The 25,398-nt window shown below is 48.4% G+C and overlaps 1 protein-coding gene across 1 annotated transcript in view; it reads left to right on the forward strand.

The window, feature by feature from the left end:
* DHX35 (DEAH-box helicase 35) overlaps positions 1-21,697 on the forward strand; it is a 66,674-nt gene extending 44,977 nt beyond the window's left edge. Inside the window, exons 14-22 of the mRNA XM_082746336.1 lie at positions 1,956-2,010; positions 4,121-4,216; positions 5,987-6,081; positions 7,792-7,869; positions 9,369-9,498; positions 12,637-12,718; positions 14,370-14,441; positions 16,591-16,702; positions 20,619-21,697. Of these exons, the coding sequence (XP_082602462.1) occupies positions 1,956-2,010; positions 4,121-4,216; positions 5,987-6,081; positions 7,792-7,869; positions 9,369-9,498; positions 12,637-12,718; positions 14,370-14,441; positions 16,591-16,702; positions 20,619-20,663 (765 nt within the window). The 3' untranslated portion in view covers positions 20,664-21,697. The remainder of the gene's footprint in view (positions 1-1,955; positions 2,011-4,120; positions 4,217-5,986; positions 6,082-7,791; positions 7,870-9,368; positions 9,499-12,636; positions 12,719-14,369; positions 14,442-16,590; positions 16,703-20,618) is intronic.
* Positions 21,698-25,398: the final 3,701 nt, after the last annotated feature.

Below are 25,398 nucleotides of genomic sequence, written 5' to 3' on the forward strand. Positions count from 1 at the left end.
TATGAAGCACTTCCCCAGCTCTAGGTCAGTTAGTAAACATTCAGTCATATTTTCTTCTTGAATTTTTATGATTTGAAGACTAGTGTTTTAACTCTTGTTCTCTCCCAGTTGCATTGTTACATGGTGTGACGTGCCTGGATTCTCAGATAATAAAGTCCCTCATGTCTTATATGTCATAACGAACTAGGTGAATGAAGGAATAGAAAATGCCAGTCTCTCTCCCAAAGAAAACAACTGTGTGTTTATCATAAGTATGGAAAAAATATACTCTTTGATTATTGGTGTATGCAAGAAATTATAGAGAAGATAAACAGTGTATGCAAATTAAAAGCTTAAGAAAAGTCTCCCATCTAAGATGAAAGGAAAGCATATAATGGCAAAAACGACATATCAGCATCTTGAAAGCTGCAGTTTTTCATGCATCATTTGGAATAAATATCCACTGGAAGAAAGAGCCAAAGGGAAGGAACCAGCACAAATAGTAAATGAACATTGGAACATGTATGGCTTTTCTAGAAGAGAAATGAGTGTAGATTGAAATTGCTGAAAGGTACCACTTCGCATTAGTTAAGGGATCAAACATGATGAAAAAGGAGAAAGTCCAAAGCTGACATAGTTTGGGAAAGTGGTTTTGTACTCTGCTTCAGTCCCGGAGGGCTTTCTGACATTATTTTATGAGGCGTAGGAACTCCTGGTATTTCTTCTCAGGGAAATTTCTCCTGAAAAAATAATTCAAAAGAAGAAAAGGACATGCATAGCATGATTATGTTTATAGTATCATTGTATATTAAATTTTTTTTTAAGATTTTATTTATTTATTTGACAGATAGATAATCACAAGTAGGCAGAGAGGCAGGCAGAGAGAGTAGGGGAAGCAGGCTCCCTGCTGAGCAGAGAGTCTGATGTGGGACCCTGAGATCATGACCTGAGCCGAAGGCAGGGGCTTAACCCACTGAGCCACCCAGGTACCCTGTATATTAAATTTTTAAATAGAATAGTGAAGATGATAAACTTTTGGAAAACTGAGGAAAGAGGAAAATACGTACAATTTCATCTTCATATATTCCCTTCATGTTATTTTCTCCCTGAAACTGTGTGTTTTGTTTTTTTTTTTAACAGTTGAAATTAGAGACCATATACAATTTTGTTTATTTAGCAGTTTTAGTTCAATTAGCAAAGAACTGAAAAGGACTGTGTCGTTTATGGAGTATGGCCTCATTGGACTATTATGCAGCCATCCCAAGTAATCACTGTGAAGTTCCTCTGGGCTTAAAAAAAAAAACCCCAGAAAACCATACAGAAAAACAAACTAAAATTATACATATGCAGTCCTTCCAGTTGTGTTAAAACAGTGTTCATATATGGTCCCAAAACAGATGAGGCCAGGGAGACAATCTAGTCAGTGTGTGTTTAGGTGAAAATACTGGAGCTGTGATTTGGACCAGATAATCACACTGAAGGTCACAGTAGCATCTTTGCTTAAAGAATGTCAGATTGCCTAGCATTCTTCTTTTTCAGAATTCAGATTCTGCGCGTGTCAGTTGCCCCCTGTGGGGGAAGGCCTGGCACTGGGCTCTGGGCGGTGCAGTGTTACCCACCAGGGTTGCTGGAATAGAAGGTTGAGACTGTGAAGTATGAAAGTCAGAAGTGTCTGATGAGAGTGTAGGAAAACAGGGAGGTTGTTCGAAGTAGGGACGCATCACTTCTGGTGGAGGGGAGCATGAGGGAGGGCTCCAAGGGGCAGAGTTTAATCAAGCCGAGATTGAAGACCCAGTAGCAGTAAGGATGCTACGAAGGAGAGAAAGACCGTGGCAAGGGCGCCAACGTGAATACAAGCACGGAGGCTGGGATGTGTGGGGGACATAAGAGGGAAGAGTGATTTGAGTAGGAAATCGTCACATTTTATGTCTGTTACCTGAAGAAATGACTTCAGGAGGATTTTTATGTTTTTACAGCCCCCCCCAGCCCAGTCGATGGTTCAAGCGTTGGAGTTACTCTATGCTCTGGGAGGTATGCCTGTCTATTACATGTTCTCTCATCTGCTTACTATAGATGATAGTGGTTTGGTTGTATTCATGGGCTCTTAGTATCTTCAGGGATGGGACTGCTTCTCCCCATATATATACATTTCTTTTAACAACCCTTAAGCTTCAGGGATGTAAAAAGGTGGGACCATAATTAGATTAATAGTACATGAAGTCCAGTTATGGCAATGAACTTATAAAGCATGTTGGTACATCAGGAGCCGTTAGAGTCTCACTCCTGAAAGACATCTTGAAGATTCCCTACCAGTATTTTAGATGTTACGTCTTCAGGCCTGTTTCTCAGTCCCTCCACCCCATCCTGAAATCTCTGGCTCAGCATTCTCTTCCTGTCCCCCCTCATTCCATTCCTGGAGTTCCCTGTGGAGAATTGGGTCGATGACTAGCCCATGGAGTTCTTTGGGGCAAGGAAACACCATGCTTTGTAAGAGCCTCTATTCTATTGTTTAAAAATGTAGTGTTTACTCTAAGATAGAGAAAACCGTAGCCTTGAATTCATCTGCTCAGGAAGTACCTGCCTTCTGTGAATACTGCTCCAAATGAACATATTGTCTGGTTTGGTAGTAAGTTTAGGTAGAAGTTTAGTCCTTTGAGATTGTTTTGTTTGTTTTTAACATCTTTGTTGAGGCATAATTCATATGCCATACAAGTTACTCATTTAAAGTGCACAGTTCAGTGGTTTTTAGTATATTCACAGGGTTATATGACCATCATCTCAAATTTGGAACAGTTTCATCACCTAAGAAAGAAACCCTGTACCTATGAGTGCTCCTTCCTTACTCCCTTTCCCCTGCTTCTCTCAACTTCAGGCAACTAGTGATCTAATATGTCTCTGTAGACCGCCTATTATGGACATCTCTCATAAACAGAGTTATATCATCTGTTCTTTTGCGACTGCCTTCTCTCCTTCAGCCAGGGTTTTCAAGGTTCATCCGTGTTATAGATGTGTTGATATTTCATTCCTTTTTATTGAATAATACAGCATTTCTTGGATTGGATATGTCACATAGTATCCTTATCCATTTTGGAGTTAATTTTTTTGTATGGGGTCCATCTTCATTCATTACATTTGTGATACTTCCCCCAAAGGAATAGCCAATTACTGATTTAAAAGATGGATTTAGAAGGCCGTTATGTGGGTCTGGGTCAGGTCAGCCCAGAGTGAGTGTATGCCGAACGGGTTCCCATCCCTGTTCTCAGGCATGTCGTAGGACCCTGAAAGCAAGGTTTCCTGGGGTCGTCTGTAATGTGTATGAGAGAACATTGACAACAGAGAAGTTTTTCATTTGGATTGATATGACTCTAATGCAACAGGAAGTTAAAATATTTTCTATTTCTTCACTGACCTAAGGAAGCCGGAGAAGGCAAGGGGAACCACCCAGCTTAATCTCCAGCTACAAGCTGAATTATCACCTTCCAAGAGATGATTATATGGGAACAGAAGAGAAGTTACCTTTCCCGTCTTACTCTAAGCTCTGCAGCATGTATTTTAATGGCGTGCCTTGGGAGTAGTCTGCATGGTAGCAGCTCCGGAATCCCATACCTGAATACTGGCTGGTGGCACAGGGGCAAGGAGGGATGTGGGGAATTGGAGTCCACCCAGTTCAGTGAGCTGCCCAGGGGGCAGCTGGATGAATAGTCCTGGTGTTGGCACCCAGGAGAGGTCTGGGCAGACATTGAGATTTGTAGTCACTGGCCTTGTAATTGCTCTCGTAATGTGCAAGGAACGGAGGGCTTGGGATGCCCTTCTGAGACATCTGCACTTGTACTTGGAAGGAGCAGTCTCCGGGGTGGGGGAGGGGAGTGGGAAGCAGGAGGAGGCCGCAAGGCTGTTCCCTGGGAATGAAGTCCTTGAATAGAAGCTATGCGAAGGATCAGTTTTTCAAAATTGGCTTTTCGGGAGCTCAGAGTGGGTCTTTTCTTCTTTTAATGTAACAGCATTCTGATGTAAGATTGAGCTTGGTAGCGAGGTTCATCTTTTGGACACCTTTTCGTAGCGTCCATCGTGCTTATCCTGGTAACCGTACATCTTCCAACAGAAGGTACACGCCTTCTGATTTCTGTTGTTCTTACGGCAGGTCTGGACAAAGACTGTCGCCTAACTGAACCTCTTGGCATGAGAATCGCAGAGTTTCCTTTGAACCCCATGTTTGCAAAAATGCTGCTTGAATCAGGTAGGTGGAGACCAGTAGTTCTCACTGATTCTGTCAGGATTAGCTCTTTGAATTTTGTGCACCCTGGGGAAGAGGGCATGATATATTCCGTGTAGTGAAGGAGCTTTCCTCTAACGCTGTCTGACTTGGGCATGTGGTTAACTGGGGAATCTGTGTCAGTCACCATTAATTCATTCAGCAGACACTTTTTGTTTTCCTGGGGGCCTAGAACAGAAGCCTGATTTTTTTTTTAAACATGGAAGTTTTTTTTTTTTTTAAATTATGATAAAAAATACATGAAGTGTACCATTTAAACATTTTTAAGTGTACAGTTCTGAGGCATTAAGTACACTCACACTTTCAGTCGGCCCTTATCACCATCCATTTCCAGAACTTTTTCTTCTTTTTACACTGAAACTCTGTCCCCATTAAACACCAACTCCCCACTCCCTCCTCCCCCCGGCCCTACAGCCACCCTCCTACTCTGTCGTCATGAATTTGATGATTCTGGGAACCTCCCTTCAGCGGAATCCTGTAATATTTGCCCTTCTCTGACAGGTTTATTTCATTTGACATACTGTCTTCGAAGGTTCATTCATGGTGTAGCCTGTGTCAGAATGCTCCCTTTTAAGGCTGCCTAGTGTTTCCCTGTGTGTGCTGTTCACCTGCCGGTGGACACTACTGAATATAAAAGTTGCTTCCACCTTCCAGCTGTTGTGAATAAGGCTGCTGTGAGCACTGGCATAGAAGTGTCTGTTGGAGTCCCTGCTTTCCCTTTTGGGTGTGTGCTTCCAGTGGAACTGCTGAATCATCCAATAATTCGGTGTTTAATTCTTGGAGGCCTCCCCGTACTATCTTCCCGAGGTCACACCCCTTTCTACTCCTACCACCAACACACAAGGGGCCCAGCTTCCCTGATGCCTTCAGATGTCTGTGAGGATGGGAGTAAGGGGCAAAAGTTCTGCAGTTAGAGGTCAAGTCAGAGTCCTCTACCCACCACCTCAACCAGGAAAAGCAATTAGAATTTCTTCTTGCTTTTGGCTAACTTTTGTATGCACTATAGCAATTTACAAAGCTGTATGTCAGACTAAGCGTGGTGAGGGGGGTAGCTTTAGTTTTGAAACACCCGGATGACCTCAGGCTTAATTGAGAAATGGGACTCTTAAGTTTGGGGTTGGGGTGCGTGTCAGTCATGAGGCTGGAAGCTGTGGGGAGGAGGACAGGTGCGACAGTTCGCTGTCACCGTCCAGTGTGCCCCGGATGCTGATGGCTGCAGACCCTGTTCCCAGATGTGAGCAGTCGCTGCCCAAGGAGGGCTGCCCTGGTTTAGGTGTGTGTGGGGCTTGCCAGGTCAGGTGAGCCCTGTCAGGAGGGAGGCCAGCCCTGAGAAGGGTCCAGGAAGAGAGATAATGCAGAAGGGACACAATGCATATACTCTCTGCGCCACCCCCTGCTCCCCCGCCTCGGATTTTGGCCAGGATCCTAGCTGTTCCAATTGAGAGTAGGGAACAGGTGTGGAGCGAACCCGCCCTTAGTGACTCGGCTCCTTTGGTCCCACCGTGGTGTTTAGCTGGAGTTCTCAGAACCCTCCTGGGCCTCTGTTCATCTGGGCCACTTGTGGGACATTACATTCAGAAGGGTAAAGTGTTGATATGTTACGAACTTTAACAATCAAACTGTATATACATATGTGACTTTAGTTTGTAGTATGGTATAAGGAAAATAATGAAATGTCTTTCACTTCTCATTGATAGTACATGTTTGAAGTCAAACATGCTTTTTGTTTTATAGGAAATTTTGGCTGTTCTCAGGAAATTCTAAGCATTGCAGCCATGATGCAAATCCAGAATATCTTTGTGGTCCCCTCAAACCAGAAGTCTCAGGCAGTAAGTCTAGCCTTTTCCCCAAGTCATTCATACCAGTCTTTTCGACCGTGGGTTTCCTTGTTGAAACTCTCTGGGAACCGCTGATGACAGGGCTGTGCAGATGGGACCCACTTGCATTCTGAGTGTTCGCGATGTGCCTGACATTGTGCCAGACATTTTATGTGCGTCGTGTTCCCTTGTGTCTTCACCATAATCCTGGGAGGTAAACACTGTTCTCATCATCTTTAGAGGTGGAGGCGCAGAAAGGTTATATAACTCACGTTCGTGATTGCACAACTGTGGAGCAGTTGCCTTTCATAGTCTGGGGCCCCCAGTCACAACTGTGACCTGTTGCTCTCCCCATAAGGGAAATGGCCTTCATGCTGGGTGGTGCACTGGCGATATAAGAAGCAGTGCCTGGGCACAGCAGGCTGATTTTGGTGGCAGTGGAGGGGTACTCTAAGCCAGGGAGATGGCAGGGCCCTGCCTGAGGCCCCGGCACCAGACACGGCTGAAGGAGTGAGTGCTGGGGAGATTGGAGAAATCAGGCTACGAAGAGCACCCTGGAGGCGAGGTACACTGACAGAGGCAGGCCAGGGTGAAATCGGCTAGTTCCTGCCGGAAGAGTGGGAAGTGGCAGCCTTGCACACGCAGGAGCTGAACTTGGACGTGTGGTGATTGTCTTCTTCCCGGACAGTCGTAACATGATAGAGGACATTTTCCAGCCTCTGTGCCTGGTGTTATGTCCATTTTTTCCCTTTTTTGTTTGCATTTCTGTTACACTTTCTGACAGTCCTTCCTCAGAGTAGGCAGACTCGTTTTCAAGATGAGGAACCTGAGGTGCCGACCACTGTCTGGAATTATATTGTTTCCCCTCCGTGGTCCAGCCTCTGTGCTGTGTTCTCCCCTGGGCCTTCCTCCCACCTGCTGTACCATATTTGGCTTGTTTGCTTGTTTGTTTTTTGCTCCCACCACTGCTTGATTCACTGCTATATCCCAAATGCTTAGAACAGCCCCTGACCTCCGGTAGTGTCCCAGAAATACCTATTAAGGAAGGAATGGAAGGAAGGCAGGAAGGTGGCTAGGTAGGCTTTAATTATGTGATATTTGATGCAAAGAGAAAATTCTAGAGATACTAAGTGAATTTGTTTGCTTACTTATGTATTGTATGTGCTGAGTTCTTGTACTTGCGAGAAGAGGGTGGTGTTGCCCAGGATCATATAGAAAGGAAAACTGAGGGATGGGGTCTGAAAAGATTGCGTGGCTGGTGGTCACCTCCGAATACAGAGTTGTCTCCCGCGCGCCAGACTGCTGGCCACCTGCCCTCCCGGAATGTGCATTCTTCTAGGGGCTGCGGTGCGGGGGGAGGGTGGAGGTTCTTCGGAAAGAGATGATATGGACTGGGTAGAGCAGGAGAGAGATAAGAATACTGACGCTTCCCTAATACCTCTGGCAGGTGTGAGAGTGAATCCTCTTAATCCTGCAGCAGTCTTGATAGGTTTAATAATCCCAATTTTACAGATAAGGAAGCTGAGGCCAAGAAAGTGTATATTACCAGTCTGAGGTTTTGGGGAGGTGGTGGAGTCAGACCGGGTACAGACCGGATACAGACCAGCTACAGATCAGGTCTTTCTGACTCTGCAAGCCATGAGCTCTTCTGCTTGTAGTGTTACCACCCAGTACCAGAGGCTCACGGGAGTTGACTTCTGAATGTTGCTTTGTTCTTTCCAGATTCGAGTGCACCGAAAATTTGCTGTGGAAGAGGGTGATCATCTCACGATGCTCAACGTGTATGAAGCGTTTATCAAAGTAAGGACAGCTGCCCCTCAAAAGGCCCCTCCACCCAACTCAGGGTGATCTAGGAGTGAGGGTTCCAGATCAGTTTATAAAGCGATGGCCGAGTAACCCACGGGTGGGGCCCCTGCTTGGGTTTGTGGTGTGATTTTGCCTGGAAGAACATAGGAGTCACTCCTGGCTGTCCCGTGCCTGGAGATGGGACGCATTAGCAGCACGCTGATGGCTCAGCCTCCCCCTCTCCCTACCGTCTCACACCCACCAGTGCTGCTGGACAGCACTGGCAGACATCTGAGTAGCAAGTCCTGTTCTATTTTCTGCCAAATAAGTGAGGCCAAGAGTGTGTGGTGTGGAGTTGAATTCTTCAAAGCAGTGTCTTTGAGATTGTGTCAGCCGCCACTCCTCTAGCAGGGACCGGCCGTGAGGGACGGGTGCTGAGGACCGCGTCTGTTCACTCACCCTACCCGGATTTAGCCATCGGCACTGTTAATTTTTATTGTGTTTTTCTGTAACATTTTTAACATTTTGTAAAACTAAGCAAATAATACAGCTTAAGAGTCTTACCAAAAATTGCTGAAAAAGAGCTCTAAAGACGAAAAGTGTAAGAAACCTCTTATGTAGAGGAAAGGGTGGGAGGGGGAATTAAACATTTCTGATTTTCAGTGTCTCGTATTTGTTTCTTAAATACTTCTGGAAGAGGAGATCTACTAGGTTTTTGTTTCACCGGAGATCTAAGGGAGATGATTCAGTTAATGAACAGTCTTCGGAAAAGCCTGATCTCTTACTGAGATCATGAGTTACAAGTTACAGGAGTTAAAATTCATTTGATGAGCGCAGCTTTGCCATCTGCACTCTGAAGCTCGCTCTGCCGGTGGAAGGCGGGCGCACGTCTATACCACGTTAGTGTATAGTCGCCTTCTTGGGAAATCTGTGGATGACATTTTCTTATTCAAAATGCTTTCCTTTTTGGCTTGGAGTAGAATTTCAGAGATACATCCCCACAGTAGTAATGTAGTCTAAGACATAATGATCCTACTTAAGAATGTCGAATAAAATTAAGCACTATTGATAGAAAAATTAAGTGTTGGGGATGAAGAGTAGTCATTTGCAAATCATTTCTCAATTGGCAAGTGTCATTGCGCGCCTGGAGTCTCCTAGAAGGATGAACTCACAGAAAGTTGATTTACAAAGTTAATTTATAAGGACCCGCAGGGAAGTGGTTCTTTCTTTTAGCTCGCCACTTAAGAGGGTATTTCAGACTGAAAGTAACTGTCTGGAAGTTCTCCTTTGCCCTTTGGCATGAGAAGCTAGACAAAAGAGCAGTCCGATGGTATGTGTGGTGGTCAGCATCCGTTGAGGAGCATGGGGCAGAATGGGGCCCATTAGGACGGGAAGGTCTTGTCCCACTGAGTAAGCGAAGGGGGGCAAAGGAAACCGTGCACCTTGCAGTGTAGCCGTGGTCGAGAACTTGTCTGCGTTTCTCTCACTCCTCCTCTGTCTGGGTTGCCCTGTAGCACAATAAAAACTCTCAGTGGTGTCAGGAGCATTTCCTGAATTACAAGGGTCTTGTCAGAGCGGCGACAGTGCGAGAGCAGTTGAAGAAGCTTCTTGTCAAGTTTCAAGTGCCCAAGAAATCTAGCGAAGGTAAGAGCAAACCTTCACACCCAGCGACAACCCGTTCTGTGCCATTGACATGTATTTGCAGATGGTCCGTGCGAGGCTGGTGCGAGGGCACGGCATGCTCCATACCTCCTCTGGGCAGACACGGAATTGCCCGTGTTGATGCAAAGCTGAGCGTATAAAAGTAGCTTGTTTTTTCCAGAGAGGTCCATTTTTATTTCTTAGGGCTATTCTTAGTGGGGAAGAAAAAATTGACAAGCCCTGACAAGACTTCAGGATCATTAGCATTTTACATCATTGCATGTTACGTAGTTATTAATTTCTGCATGTAGGCTTTGCAAGAAAAGTTGTTTTTGAGTGCGTAGTATTTAGGGCTCTACCATGTAAATTAGATTTTATGTTCAAATGCAGACATGACTCATGAAGTCTGTGTTTTGAGCCTCAGCAGTCCCTAGGGTAAGACAGGAGTGCTGCGTAAGCCTTGGGCGCTGGCTTCTGGCCGTGACTGTGACTACCATTAACTGAGGACATGCTTGGTTACACCACAGCAGGTGTGGTGTCACAGGGATACTTTGTGTGGTGTGGGTGATACTTTCCTTACCTTACAGATGGGTTGTAAAGTCCTAGGGAGAAATTCAGTTGAGTTCAGGACAGCACAGCTGGTTCAGCTGATCCAGATCTGTGTGTGGCTTATAACCTGTGCTCTTGAAGGGTGACCCCCTGCTCATTCACTTGGCTGCTGCCCATCGAGGAGGGCCAGCCACACGCCCGGCACCCGGTACCCTTGGCACCATGAGTCCCTGCTAGCATTTCCCAAGTGCCGAGAGCAGGCCGGCCATGTGCCGAGCGTGTCCACTGTGAGTTCATTTAGTGCGCACACCGGTCTAGTGACTAGGTACTGCTCGAATCCCTGTTGATAGATGAGATCAGTGGGCGAAGAGGCAAAGAGAAACTTGCGGAAGGTCACGCGCCGAGTGTGTGGTGGAATCGGAAGTCGGACTCGGGCAGTTTCATTCCTGCCGCTTCAGCCTTATTTTTGCCTCTATCCTAACAAAGTGATTACAAAATGGCCAAGACATGGTGCTGACTCTCAGGAAACAGTGCAGGGAAGGGAGAGACTGATGCGGGTAGACTGAGTGCTACGGTGTGAGGTCTTCAGTTCCCTTTGAAGTTAGAGGAGTAGAGCCATCAGTGCTTCAGGCAGACGGGTGCGGATGTGATAGGAATGCAGGCAGACGGGAGCCCAGCGGGGCTGGGCCTGGGAGGTCGCACAGCAGGCCTCGAGTGGGGGTCCGGTTCAGTCCAGCAGCGGGATTGCCCTGGCAAGCACAGGGCAGGGAAGCTGTGGAGACACGTGCTCGGGGTGAGGGACATATTAGATGCTCAGAATTCTGATGAGTGAAGACGCTCACAGGAGAGGGGAGAGTTGAAACTGGGTGATTGGGTAAAGTTGGTGTCATTGATAGAAATGGGAAGCTTCCAGAGGCAGCTGTTTGGGGGAGAAGCTGATCTTGTGCTTGTCACCTAGCAGATGACAGCCTTATTTCTCCATCTGTGTTTCTTAACCTATTTTGCATTATCAGCCTCTCACTCAGGAGAAAAGTGATGTTAAATTTAAATTCTTCCGAATAAGAGAAATTAAACATAAGGGAAAATAAGATTTTGTAAGGTAGGGTTGGGCCTTGGTGGGCCACAGCCATTGTGGTATCTAAGATCTATCCCTTCCCTGCCCGAGAGCCAGTTATCATCCCTTTGGAAGCAGTGTTCCCCTAATAAGAATGTGTGTTCTACATAGAAGTTTCTTTTGGGTAGCAATTAGAGAGAAGAGACTGAATCTTGGATCAGACCTTGGTTAGAAATGTAGATTTGAGATTTATCAGTTATTGCTGAGAAACAATAGAGAAAATCGTAGAAACACGGTAAATTATGTACAGATTTGAAATTTCTTTTCCTTTTTTTTTTTTTTTTAAAGATTTTATTTGTTTATTTGACAGACAGAGATCACAAGTATGCAGAGTGGCAGGCAGAGAGAGAGAGGGGGAAGCAGGCTCCCTGCCGAACAGACAGCCTGATGCGAGGCTAGATCCCAGGATCCTGAGATCATGACTGAGCCACCCACACGCCCCCAAATTTGAAATTTCTAAGATGTTAAAGAAAAAACAAATAGTAAAAGTATTTTTAGCAGACATAAGAGATAAAAAATTATAAACTCTATCATAGAATGAGTTCATTTAGCATGCTTAGAAAAAATACTGGTTTCAAAAAAAAAAAGAAAATGAAAAAGAAAAAACACACATAGTAATTGATAAATGTGCAGTAGAGGGGTACCTTTTAGCCAAAACATTGCCAGTAAGAATGCGGTGACACTGACATTCTTGTGTACTTTTGATGGCTTAATAAATTATACTGCCTTTTGGAAACTTAGTTACCAACGTACTGTATTTCATTGGTTCTAAGATGCCATCATTTGTAAGGCACGCCATTATTTTATGTACCACTAGGAAAAAAGTATTGCTGGTTATAATTAACAAAATGCTGTCCTGATTTCAGTAAGCTAAAGGGGGAAGAAAGGGTGAGTCTTAGAATTGATGGAATGTCCTATGTTGTAAGCCACACACATGGCATTATCCTTTGCATAATCACTTAGAATGTATCCAGTGAAAATCATCTAACAAATGGTTGGGCTCTATCCTTGGAAGATGTTTACTGTAGCAATACAGGCACACCAATTAAAATAGGACATTTGAAAAATTGTAAAGAATTATGTGCTGTAGCTTATTAGAACAGAAATAATGTTGTAATGTTGTGTCTTATGGAAGAACCATTAAGGTTTTCTCCTTAAAAAGTTCTTGGTGTAACTGGCCAGCTTGTGGTGTGCTGTCTTGGGTTCTGGTGCCTGACCTTGGTCCTGTCACCCTGTGGCCAGGTGGGGTTGGGGCATCCCGAGTTAAAGGAACAGTCTGGCATGCTTCCTTCTATAGCCAAAGATGGTGCCAGGGCTGGCGTCCAGCACCGGGAGGTGTGGGACTGGGGCTGGTTCAGGGGAGGTTTGCGAGGCGGTTTGACGCAGCCTGGGCTGGAGTCTCACAGCACCGGCCTGAACATGCAGAACCCAGGGCAGGCCAGGGGCTCACCCATCACTGTGTTTGCCGCCTCGTGCAGGTGATCCAGATCCAGTCCTGAGGTGCATTGTTTCAGGATTCTTTGCGAACGCAGCAAGATTTCATTCTACTGGAGCTTACAGGTAATGCGATACTTTGTGACGTCATCTGCTAAAGGAGAAATCTTAAAAATGATCCAAACCCCATAGAAAGCTGATGTACTGGGAAAGTACAGAATTAAATTAAATAGGTTTTCTTTATCTCCTGCCTCCTTGCAAAGATGAGTTGAGGTTAACTCCATAGCTTTCAGCATAATAATATCTTAAGTTGATGGGAATGATTCTCAAATATTCAGCTCATCCGTATGTTGTGGAAGGATGATAATTATAAGCCTGGAGGTTGGAGATCTTTCCATTCGAATAACGGAAGAAGAGAAATGGAAAGGACCGTTAGAGATGCTCTTTCCTGGAGAAACAACCCCAGCTGTTGGCATTTCATTGTTTCTAGAGACCTGTGGGACCTTGTGGCCATAGTTGCTCTCTGGATGTTGGGAAGTGTTTCTTCGTGTGCTGGATGTGCCGCCTGCCACAGACCGAAGCCTGTTTCATCCAGTTCCACTTTCTGGGCAGAAAATCCCTGGTCTTCCCTGCCCTCCTAGTAACCTCAAGACTTTGCCTTGTTCTGGTCCAGAGTGTCACCTGAGCCTGTTTAAAAATGTATCTGTTCTTTTCATATGGGAGCTGTCCAAAGGCTTCCTCCCCAGCTTTTCTTTGCATTTTCTCCATATATTATTTTGTCATTAGCCTTTTCCCCTGCAAGAATAATACGTTTCTATTTTCTGAGGGGAAGTCGGCTTCATGGTCAGTCAGTCCCTTTGAGGCAGAAGTTCAGTGTTGATCAACTCAGGCCACCTGGTGGCACAGCCAGGACCCTGGGGCGCTGGTCTACCGCAGAGCTGGAGATGAGCTCCATCATGGTGCTCGCGGCGCTTCCCTAATGCACCCACAGCAACACCCCATAATTAGGGTTTGGCCAGCAGCATCCTAATCTGTTGCTGCTCTCTTGTGATCTGAGCTTATCAGTAGTTGTGTGCTGGGTAATTATTTTTTGAATTAAATTGAATCAAATCTGAGTTGACATTTGGAATATTATCTTAGAGAAATGGATAGTCCAATACGGAGCTTCCTTTTTCCCCTATTATTATATCCCCCAAAGCCTTTATCTTTACTATTTAATTTTGTTTAATAGGAAAGTGTGTACAGGTAACCTTATGTATTATTTCTGTCCCTAAGGAGATTATTTTTTCTTAATTTTTTAAAAAAATTATTTATTTGACAGAGATCACAAGTAGGCAGAGAGGCAGGCAGAGAGAGAGGAAGGGAAGCAGGCTCCCTGCTGAGCAGAGAGCCCGATGTGAGGCTCGATCCCAGGACCCTGGGATCATGACCTGAGCTGAAGGCAGAGGCTTTAACCCACTGAGCCACCCAGGCACCCCTAAGGAGATAGTTTTGAAAGAGAACGTATGGAAGATAAACATGAACATGGGCAGAGCAGTGTATTTTCCATGTTTCTTTCCTGAATAGCCACATGCTGGTCTTTTGTATGATTTGTTCTCGACTTCTGGGGTGGCAGTGGGGGAGGGGACATTGAGGGCACTAGAGGAGATGGAGAGAATAGATTGTTCGATTGAAGTACCACCAGTGTGCAGTTTTTGATAACATGAAACACATCTGTGGGAGTGTCCCACTCCACGTATTTCAGACTGACTGTGGCTAAAATTCTTCTCTTTGCCAGGACTATCCGTGACGATCATGAATTACATATCCACCCTGCCTCGGTCCTCTACGCAGAGAAGCCGCCTCGCTGGTAAGCCGCCGTCTGCTTCTGAGCCTTGTAACTGCTCAGAAGGCAAGGCCTGGTTCTTGTTCGTCCCTGGGTCCTCAGGCCTGGCAAGCAGCTGGCATACCCGTTTGTCGACTTTGTTATGCTGAGTCATCTACAGAATTTCTGCTCTTATCAGATTTCCTTATGCAAATGGTGATACTCCTATCCTGCCTCATGTACTCAGCAAAATTTCACCTTCACCCACAGACTAGGTGCTAAACCCTACGCTGGGCACAGCGATGTGGAGGCGGATTGGGGTTCCGGGCCACAGGCCTGGTGGAGACACAGATGCAGACACATTCCAGCAGCTCAGGAGAAGGGCCTGGGGGGGTGGTGGGCATAAGGCACAGGGGCTGCCGCGTCACCTGCCAGGGAGAGTCAGCAGTGGCTTCGTGGACGAGATGACATTTGCTCGGGGGCCTGCAGGCAGGACTTTTTGGGCAGAAAAGGAGGTGGAGGGAGTACACACTGAGGGAGGAGCAGAAGCGAAGCCACGGGAAGGTGAGGGAACCGCTGTCTGGGAAGTGGGGAGTCCCTGCTACGGCTGGCACAGGCCAGCCCGAGGTGGTGGGTGACGGGCGGGGGCAGGTCTGAGACTGTGCCGCTTATGAGGGAAGAGAGGCGCACACAAGAGGAGGCATTTAGATCTTTAATAGGTTGGTTAAGTTTTTGTCCAATTTGATAATAAAAAATTGGGAGTCTGTGTTTTGTCTGTCTTTTTAGAATCCCTTTTTCTAGCAATTCATTTGTATTGTGTTTTAGAAAGATACTGCTCTCAGAGTGGATTGGAAAATTTAAAAACAATAACTGGTTCTTCCCCGCAGATCTGTGGAGAAGGCAGAGGAGAGTGAGCGGGCCTGGGAAGGGAGATAATGGTAGAAGCGAGAGAGGGCAGAAAGGTCCGCTGGGAGGTCCTTGGTGCCCTGAAGTTGTGGCTTCTCCAGGCAAACATCAGCGTCACCTAGAAGCCCGTTAGAAATGCAGAGGTCCAGGCCAGGGCCCAGCCCTTCTGAATCAGAAACTGGGAGTGGGGTCCTGTCTTAACAAGCCCTCCTTGTGGCTCTGATGGGTGGTAAAGTTTGAGACTCTTTCCCCGAGGCAAGGGATTAGACTTTATCCTGTAATGCCTGCAGATCCAGAAGCTGGTGGTCAGTCAGTTCTGGGTTTAGAAATGTTGCCCTTTGTCCATCAGCATGCAGAGTGATTAGAAGGGGGAAGCAAACCTCGGTTCTAGATCCTTTCCCAAGGGTTTGCCGACTTTGGGTTGACTAATTTGGGAGTTGCATAAGTGGGGAGACTTCTTTTTCCTGCCTCATTCCTAACGAGCCCTGAAGGGCAAAGAACGTGGCAGAATAGAGCCAGTCCTGAAGCAGCCGCATCACCGTAGGGTGCCAAGGGAGCACCGTTCCCCTCCGGCCTCTGCAGAGGGCCCCTCCCTCTCACTGGGTCCGACCTTCAGCAGCTGATCGTTTGCTGGCTTCAGAGGCGGGCACAGTGGCAGTGCGGCCGGGTGTTTATCGTGATTAGGGAAGCCTGTGTCAGCACTTCAGATAGCTCAGAAACCGATGACCGTCTACTGTGTGCACTTGGAAATCTGCGGATTTGACACTATCTTCTTGGCTTTTTGGTGTCTTTTACCTCAGTTTCAGGCAAGGCGCCCACCCTTCCTGTTTTCCTGTAAGTCATGGTATAATTCGTGTACAGTGAGAGTGGTGACGGCTATGTACACCCATGTCCCCCACACTCCAAGTAAAATGTAGACTATTTCCATCTCAGAAGTTCCTAGTGGCTCTTTGCGGTTCATTTCCATTCCTTTTCAGAATCAGGCAAGCCTTCGCTTCTCTTTCTACATTTTGGAATAAAGTCGGTGTGCTCTGTTGAGAGTTCTGTAAATACAGACTGAGAATCCAGAAGGGTCCTGCACCGAGAAGTGAGATGTTCTGGAAGTGATGTCAGGCTGATCTCCCCTGTAAAGTGGGCACGTGTTACCCACCAGTCGGGTCATGAGGCGGAAGCGCGTTTGGTACACACTGGAGGTCCCTGGAAACGGGAAAACTCGCCAGCTCTGCTTGCTGTGGCTCTGGGTTCTCACCATAAGGTTTAGGAAATTCCTGTTTTCTCCTGTTTTTAGGGTTATCTACAATGAAGTTATACAGACCTCCAAGTATTACATGAGAGACGTGACTGCTATCGAATCCGCTTGGCTGTTGGAGCTGGCTCCCCACTTCTATCAACAAGGAACGGTAGGGTCAAGAGAGACTAGCCCTCAAAACACCTGTTAGCTGCCTCTTTGTATTTTTTTTTTTTTAAAGATTTTATTTATTTATTTGAGAGAGAGACAGTGAGAGAGAGCATGAGCGAGGAGAAGGTCAGAGGGAGAAGCAGACTCCCCATGCAGCTGGGAGCCCGATGCGGGACTCGATCCCGGGACTCCGGGATCATGACCTGAGCCGAAGGCAGTCGTCCAACCAACTGAGCCACCCAGGCGTCCCGCCTCTTTGTATTTTTAAGTACACGTCAATTCTCCAGTTTCATGCCCTCAGTTTCATCCCCCCGACAGTGCATGGGGTGGAAAGGCCGCTCCCATATCTCTCCCCCATTCTGGGTGAAAGCCCTATACCATTTGCTCAGAGAGAAGTGCACTTACAAATCTATTCCTCCAACTTAAAAGACAAAAAGAAGAATGTATCTTTGGCTCTTCCTCTCCCCCTCTGCTTTTTCTTTCTTCCAAGAAATTCTGTCACACTTGGGACTATGTTCACAAGGAGTGGCACAGATACTCTCTGATGACGACGGCCTCACCAAGCACGTAAGCTGGTCTGCAGGCTTACGCCCGAGGTGGTTTGCGCCGCGGTGGGTGCTGTCGCACGTCGGCGTTAGGTGCATACTCTTCCGTGGCAGGCCCTCGTGGGGGACCAGCAGGGTAGTGAGCCTCGTGGAGGAAATGGAGAGTTTGGTTTTCTTCATTTTCACAGAAAAAATCGTCTGTTCCTTGGGATGGGTTGGGAAGGCCGTACATTGTTCTAACAAGATCTTGAAGTGGTGGTTATATTTGGAAGGCTGGAGTGAAAACAGGTAAATCAGGGCTCACAAGCTTCCATTGACTCATTCCATTTGGTCTGCATCATGTTTTTAATTGGGGTGTTTAGTGCAATCCCTCCTAATGCAATTATTGATATAGTCGGATTGAAGTCTGCCGCGTTGCTGGTCGTGTCCTGTCCTCTGAATTAGTTCTTTTTTCTTTTTTTACTGCCGGTGCTGTATAATGCCCAGTGCTGGAAAACAGTTGCTTCAGCTACTTTGTTCAGTTTTACGACTGTTTATCCGAGAAAGGGGAGTCCAAACCCCTTACTTCATCAGGGTTTGTAACCAGACTGCAGTGTTTTCAACCCAAACTTAAAAGATTGATGGGTGCGTTTAAAAATTGAGAGATTTCATAGGAAATACAGATTTCGGGTTTCTCTTAAAAGAAATGGTAAGTCTGCCAGCACTAGGGGGCGCCTGGGTGGCTCAGTCTGTTAAGCGACTGACTTCTGCTCAGATTCTCTTCTCAGGGTCCTGGGATCGAGTCCCGCATTGGGCTCCCTGCTCAGTGAGAGGACTGCGTGTCCCTCTGCCCCTCCCCCTGCTCCTGCTGTTTCTCTCTCTCTCTCCCTCTCTCTCAAATAATAATAATAAAAAAACAACTCTGCCATCACTGGGCCCACATTACTGCTTGGCAGCCATCAGCGGGGGCCGGGGAACGGCTGCTCGCTGTGAGTGATGCTGTCCGGGTGCTGCAGCCCTCTCAGTTGTTTCCTTCTGGAAACATTTGAGTCATGACCCCATAAAATGGAAGGCTTTTCTCGTCCCTCCAATGTTAGGGGAAATTGTCCTTTTAAAACCATCTTAAAGCATTTAAATTGTATCCAATCAAATGAAAAGTATTTCAAGCCTGTATGGTTCTTCACGTATCCTCATACAGATGCTTCAGCTGGAAACCAGGTCAGCCGCAGGCACAGAGACACGTTCCGAGTGTGTCTCCTGCTGTGTTGGGCTGACAAGACCACACCCCAAGTGAGAGAGTGTCTTTCCCCCAGAACCTCTCAGGTGGGAAGCAGCGGACTTCCGAAGCCCAGGAGGAGTGAGGGGAACCGCCAGCTAGAAGCCGAGAGACACTGTGGTTCAGGCTGGAGGATGCAAGCATTCGGCGGGGGGGTGAACCCGAAGTTGTTCCGCATCCATTTAGACTCTGGGAGAACAGGATTAAGCTAGAAGCTGAGTCATTTTCCCTTCTCATCTCAAAACCGCAGTTCAGGCCCACCAAGTTAGAGCAAATAGCCCCGGAAATCTGAAGAAAATGACAATCCCAGATTTCTGCATTGGTCTCTTCTCTCCAGATGTCTGTTGTTCTGCTCATGATTCATTCCGATCACAGCCTGTGAGCAGAGTATTTTTAGAGATGCCAGGATCTTACAAGTCATCTGGTGCCACAGCTTCCCAGCGCGAGGGCCCTGAAACCCCCCCCCCCCCCAAGAACCTTGGCCCCTTCTTACCCAAATAGTCCAAAGGTACTTGTACTGTTAACTTGTCTGGAATGAATGGATTTCCTCAAGAGCCGTGCAGGTCTCCGCTGGCCACCCATGTATGGTAGACGCTCCTTTGTTCAACCCGTGGCCTCTCCCCGCCCACAGAGGGTCCCTGGCGCAGTTCCTGGGACTGTGGGTGACTTTCCATTGCTATTGTTTTCCGAGTGTCACTCTCTCCCTGTATGGAGGCCTGAAATGGTCCAGAGTCGGCTGTGTTTATACTCTGGATTCTTGTAAGAAACGAACACCAAAAATGGCCCTATGCACAGGCATGATGACATCAGCCCCATGCTCAGGCTAGGGCTGGGAGCGCCTAACGGTAGCTGGAGGGGTCCTTTTGGGTAAAGTGCAGGGAGAAGGGAGATCCCGGAAATGCCGCAAGACTCCCAGCTGCAGGGAACAGGGTGGCCTGCTCGGGGAGTCGCCTTCCTGTCCTTAATTTTGTGTTCTGATTCTCAGAGGTGTCCTTGGGATCTAGACAAAACCCTCTTAACTGGGGCCTTTGCAAGAACCTGTACTGGTTGTTTCTCCCCCACATGTGGTTAGAAAGGGACTTCCTGCAGCTCCTCGAGATACCTGTCCCATTCCCTCCGTCAGTGGGTACAGGTTCTGGACAGTGTGTTATGTCTCCTGCACCCTGCGTCCTTCCAGGGCCCATGGTTCCCCATCAGCAGTGGCCTTGCTGTCTCAGCCCATGTGGGTGTGCAGGTTTGGGGCACCGAGCATGTTAGGGACCAGCAGTCAGTTTGGGAGGCCCTCATGTGACAATTCCACTGCATGTTAGGGTAGCTCTTGGTTGTTTGCTTAGGATTATGAGGGGGTTCTCGGGATTCCTCAGTCAGTGAACAGAGGTCCATTATTCAAAGCTTCTGTTTACATACTCTGCCTTAAACTCATGCTTTAGGATTACTAGCACTTCTGCGATTATTTTAGAACATAAAGTATATTTGTGTCCCCCAAATGGCTATTATCCGATGCCCACGATTATAAGGTTATGCATCCTGTGTTCTTTATACTGGGGGGGGAGTGATGTTTCTGAAGGGAAAGGGTGGCACTAGGACGTGTTCTTTTCCTGTGTGTCTCCCCTCACGTGCATTTACCAGCGGTCTGTGGGGACCAGGGCCCCGAGCACATGTACCTGCACATGGAGGTGCTTGGTGAAAGCATGGGAGTCCTTGTTCTATGGGGAGGGTACCGTCCTTGACCATTTGCAAGGAATTCATAGAAACATGAGGCGATGTCCAGCCTGAGCCTAGTCCCCTGAGCTCAGGGGTTTGGCTGTGATGCTGTCCTAGGGGCTGGGGCAGAAGGAGAGTGTGTCCCACCAACACCTTCCCATGGAGCCCTGGGTGACCAGGGTCGGCCATGCCGGGCTAGGCCTTGGGTTGCTGGACCTTACCGAAGGCCCATCTTCTTTGTTGGTTCCTTGGGCTTTTCCCCCTCCATATTGCTTTCTGAGGGGCACGGCATCTGCCGACAATATGCGAACCAGAGGGCTGCGCTGGCGTGATCATTGATGTGGGGGTCCTGCTGAAGTCCAGTCTGTCTGTCTGAGCGACCCCTAATGCTGATGGTTTCTCTTCTCTTGCAGCACCTGTCCCTCAAAGCCAAAAGGGCCAAGGTCCAGGACCAGTGAGCAGAGCTCGGCTGCCGCCGCAGGGGACTTGGCACCCTCTCCTCCACACTGTGGTCCCCCGGCCCTGGGTGGCGAGCTGGCCCCGGCTCACATGGAGTCTCCTGCTGCTCTGAAGTGGGCCGCAGCCCGTTCGTTAGCCCTTTCCTTCCTGCTCCCCTCGGCATCTGCGCTCCTTGCTGGGAGCCCGGGGAGACTGCGCAGGGGCAGGCCCCCCGCCGCGCTGCACCCAGGCAGAGCAGGGACGGGCAGGGCCGTGCTGTCTGTTCATGCAGTGCTCCTGCTGACCCAGCATGCCACTTCTGCCCGGCGCTCGGCATGCCACTTCTGCCCAGCTTCGTGGGGCACGGGAAGGAAGGCTGGCCGCTGCGGCCTGGAGCGCTGTGCGGGGTGTGCGGGGCGGTGCGGGGCTGCCTTCGCTCGCCCTGGCGGGGCCCCAGCCGTGCTGCCGGGTGGAACGAGCAGGAGACTCACAAGGTTTGGTGACCGACCGGCGGGACTCGTGTGCACTGTTCTCGGTTCGCGAAGGATTTCCGTCTCACAAGCGGGCCTCGCTTTCTCCACGTATGACACCGCATCCCGACGCCGCCACTAGCTGAACGCTGGTGAGCTCTGCTCACCCCCGGCGGGAGCCTTCTGCCGCAGGAATTCACAACAGTTTAGAAGCTCTAATAAGCTTCTGTAGCTCAGGAACATAACTTGTCTATTTGTTTTTTGTTTCTTTGCTTGGGTTTGGGAGAACCCGGGCGCCCTCTCCGCAGGCGCTGGGTCCAGCGTTGCCCCCAGGTGTCCTCGCGGGGATGATATTTGCATTTCAACACATGACCGATGCGGGTTTCTCCCCTGTTTCAATGAGCTTTATTTCAAAAACATGTGGCTTGAAACTTTATTTTTGTACTGATCTTAGTTCGGATGTGCCACTTTTGGCACCAAACATGTATGTCATTTTTATTTCCATTTTGTAAACATGTAAATAATAGTGATAACTTGTTAATAATAGTAAACCTTTGTACCTCAAGTAAATGTGTTCCCTCCCACCCGTGGTACTCGTGGTCTGTATTTTAAGATGGTCCAGTGACGACTTCTGCGAGAGGGCCTGACGTTAGCTAAGAAGCCTCATGTTCTGGCGCCACAGCAGCTTTTGAGGCTCCGTGGACAAGATCAGTGGCCGTCCACCCTTGGGAGCTCATGGAGCAAACCATGGGATGTCGTTTAAATAAAGGCCTGAAGAGGTGCTAATTTTTGCCAGTCTCTGATTGGGATCTTGCCGTAGAGAGGTCAGAAACACTTACTTTTGTAAAGGTGAGTTTAGAACCAGGGCTGATCGTGATAAGCTGCTGTGGGAGTGGGAGAAGGAAGAGGTACGGGGTCGACATCCTCTGCAGGGAGACTGGAGACCCCAAACGGGAGAGCCAACAGCTGGTGCTGGGCGAGGGGGGCTGCGCGCTTACGGGAGGGAGCGCGGTGTCACCTCTGCCCCAGAGCCTGGATCCTGCCCGGCACGTTGACCCTGGCGCCTCCACCTCCTGCGGGCAGCCCTTCCGGGTGGAGAGGGGTCTTCACTGTCAGAGGCTGCAGCCTCACAGCCCCGGTCTGGCTGAGGCCCCCTTCCTGTGTGTGAACAAGCGCACAGCCTCGTGAGCCAGCCACGTCCCGGCCTGGTTCCGCACGGCCGGATCGCCTGGCTCCCCAGACTCTCTGCAGAGCTCCGCCAGACCACTTGCCTCAGGCTCCTCGTTGGTTTTAAGTTGTTTTTAGTGAAACTCCAGCAGCATTGGGGTGCCTTCGTTTGGAGCACCGTTTGAAGCCAGGTGCTCCGGTAGGAGAGTGGAGAGGAGCTGGTGTGAAACCACGGGGGAGGGGAGGGTGGAGGTGTCCTGCAGGCCCGAGATGGAACTTTCTCTGCCAGTAGCTCTTTCCTGTAGCTGGTCTCCTGAGGGTGGGCCAGTGCTGCCCACTCAGTCCGTCAGCAAATGCTTGGGCGCCCGGCCTGTCTAGCTGGTGACATGTGACCGCACGGGCAGACAAGAACCACCCAGCAGGAGGGACTGCAGAGGCCAAGGTGGTGGTTGGAGGCCAGGGCAGCACCCAGAAGAGGCTTCCCCACAACCAAGACCCTTTCCTAGTGGATGTAGATCGTGCTCATGTTCTGCTCCCTCTGTCCTCTCCCTGCTGAACGTTTCCCTTTGGCTGTGAACTTGGCGGGATGCATGGACCCCAGCTCTGTGCTCCTCTGTTGCGGTCCCATGTTAGCACTGCATGTGCTGGGTGCCACTTTCCTTCAGTCTAGGGGCCCTTCGCCTTCTAGTCTGTTCTCAGCTGTGCTTTGTAGGGCCCAGTGCTGATGGGCTGGTCAGTGAGTTTATGGGGGTTGTGTGGTGGTGGTGGGGGGGGGGGCACCACAGCTTACCTGACTGCCCTTCCAAGATGAGGAACTTGGAGTCGTGACCATTTTAGAAAGCTTAAGTTAGACTGTCAGAGTCTTTCCTTGAATTTAGTTTTTTTTTTTTTTTTTTCCCCCTCCCTGGTGCTAAATGTTCTTTCTTTTGGAAAATGGTGATGATAATTAGGTGGTACCTTGGAAATGTTCTCCCTGGAAAAATAAAATTCCAACAATCCTACCGCAGTCTCTCCATTAAAAACTAATCCAAAACAAAAATGAAAACCAGTTGACTTAATCACCAAGGCGGGGAGCCCTCCGCGTAGTGGGCCACACAGACTGGGGCCCTGCTGGTGACCGGAGCACCACGCAGCGCAGCACAGCTCCCAGTGAGGTGGGGGGCCGTGTGCGTCTGCCTTGCCAAGCAGCTGACTTTCTAGTGAACTCTGCAGCAGCTGGGCGATTACCCACATTTACATAGCTGGAAGGATTCAAGTTAGCGGGACTCAGCCCCCACATCCCTTACCTCACCTTTAGATAAGATCAGATATTTTCCACTCTCCGGTGACTCATCTGGATTTTTCCTCAGCCTTCCAACTCATGCTGAAACAGGGTGTGGAACTCTGGATTCCCTGTCAGTTTCATCTTTCTGCCATTGAACCTGGAAATAGCCAATTTAGTTGTTTCACGTACATACAGCGAGCCACTTGGGGTGAGTACCCGGAGTGTGCACGGCATGGCTTGCCCCTATGTCCTTGTGGTCATTGCTCCCTACGGCAAGCCAGGGTGACGTTCCGCTAGCTGGTGGATCACGGAGCTGTTACCCTGTGCCCTCTTGGGTGGTACTGAGCTTGTTCAAACAGGCTGTCTCGCTGCTTGAAGAAGAGCTCCCAGGGCAGCACTTTTCCCAGGCCCCGGGGCAGACGTGGCCTCGCCCCCACCTGGGTTCTACGGAAGGCAGTGAGCAAGCCAGGGAGGCCGGGATGTTCACAAGGGAGTCAGTGTGGTAGCGGGGGCCCAGCGGTGGTGCCCCAGAATCTCCAGAGCTGGGCAAAGGCCTGGCGTGGCTCTGCCCAGGGCTAGTCCACCGACCGTGGCCCGGACAGTGACTCTGAATGCAGATGTCCAGGCCAGGCTCCTCACTGGCCCCAGACTCATGGGACGAACATGTACATGATCTAAAAGTAGCTCAGGTTGCCTGCCTCCTGCCCTTACCTCTGGACCCCAGGGGCGCTGAGGGCAGGATTGGCTATGGACTTCGCAGTCTGCCTTCAGCTGGCTTATTTTAGCCTTTTCTTTAATTCCTGCTTCTTTCTGGTTTGGAGTCCAGTGAGGTTTTCTCAGGATCTGGCGTTACTGGGCTTGCTCTCAGCTCTTGTTGCTTTGTTTCCCCTTGTGCATGTGCTATGTCCTTGCAATCTCTACCTCCTGACTTCTGCATTTTCCCCCCTTTTTACCATGAAATTGGAAAAAGAATACACACATGTTGGATCTGTTTCATTTTCATACTCTTTTTAAGAAGTGTTTTTACCTTGGGGTGCCTGGGTGGCTCAGTGGGTTAAGCCTCTGCCTTCGGCTCAGATCAGATATCAGGGTCCTGGGATGGAGCCCCGCATTGGGCTGTCTGCTCGGCAGGGAGCCTGCTGCCCCCCTCCCCCCCGCCTACTTGTGATCTTTCTCTCTGTCAAATAAATAAATAAAATCTTAAAAAAAAAAAAAAGTGTTTTTACTTTAATCCTGATTTTAACTTCTTGATCTTTTACGTTTTACTGATTTGTCTCTAGCTTTTATTTTGTACTTTCAGGCACAAAAAGGAATCTCAGGTTTTTGGTTTTGTCCTGTAAATATTTTCTTCCTTTATTTTTCTCATTTTAATATTATTCACTTTAAACTCACCCAGACAGTTTGCTTCCCACTTCATTTCCTGTCCATTACCCACCTTTTGTTGTATCTTAGTCTGCTTAATTTGTTTTTGTGGTTGGCAAGAGGCTTACCTGTAGGTGTGGGAGCTGAGAGAAGGTGTGTGCAGTGGTTGAATCCAAAGGATTAGCTGCCAAGAATATACAAGGAGCTCCTACAGATCAACAACAGAAAGACAAGCCCAGTAGAAAGAAATGGGTAAAGGGAATGAGCTGTTCATAGAAGCAGACCCCAGAGTCTACCAAGTGTGTGAGGAGCTGTTCAAACTCGGGCATCAGAGGAACGAAAACTAAAGGAACAATAAAAGAACGCTTTGCACTTGTCAGCGCCAGATTAGCAAAAATTGCAAAGGCGGGTCTTGCCAGGTGTCGGCAGAGATGTGGGGACTCAGTGCAGTGTTGGTGGAAAACCACAGGGCACCGCTCATTAAATGAAGTC

The sequence above is a fragment of the Mustela nivalis genome (assembly GCF_964662115.1).
Source record: "Mustela nivalis genome assembly, chromosome: 8".
Taxonomy (NCBI): Eukaryota; Metazoa; Chordata; class Mammalia; order Carnivora; family Mustelidae; genus Mustela; species Mustela nivalis.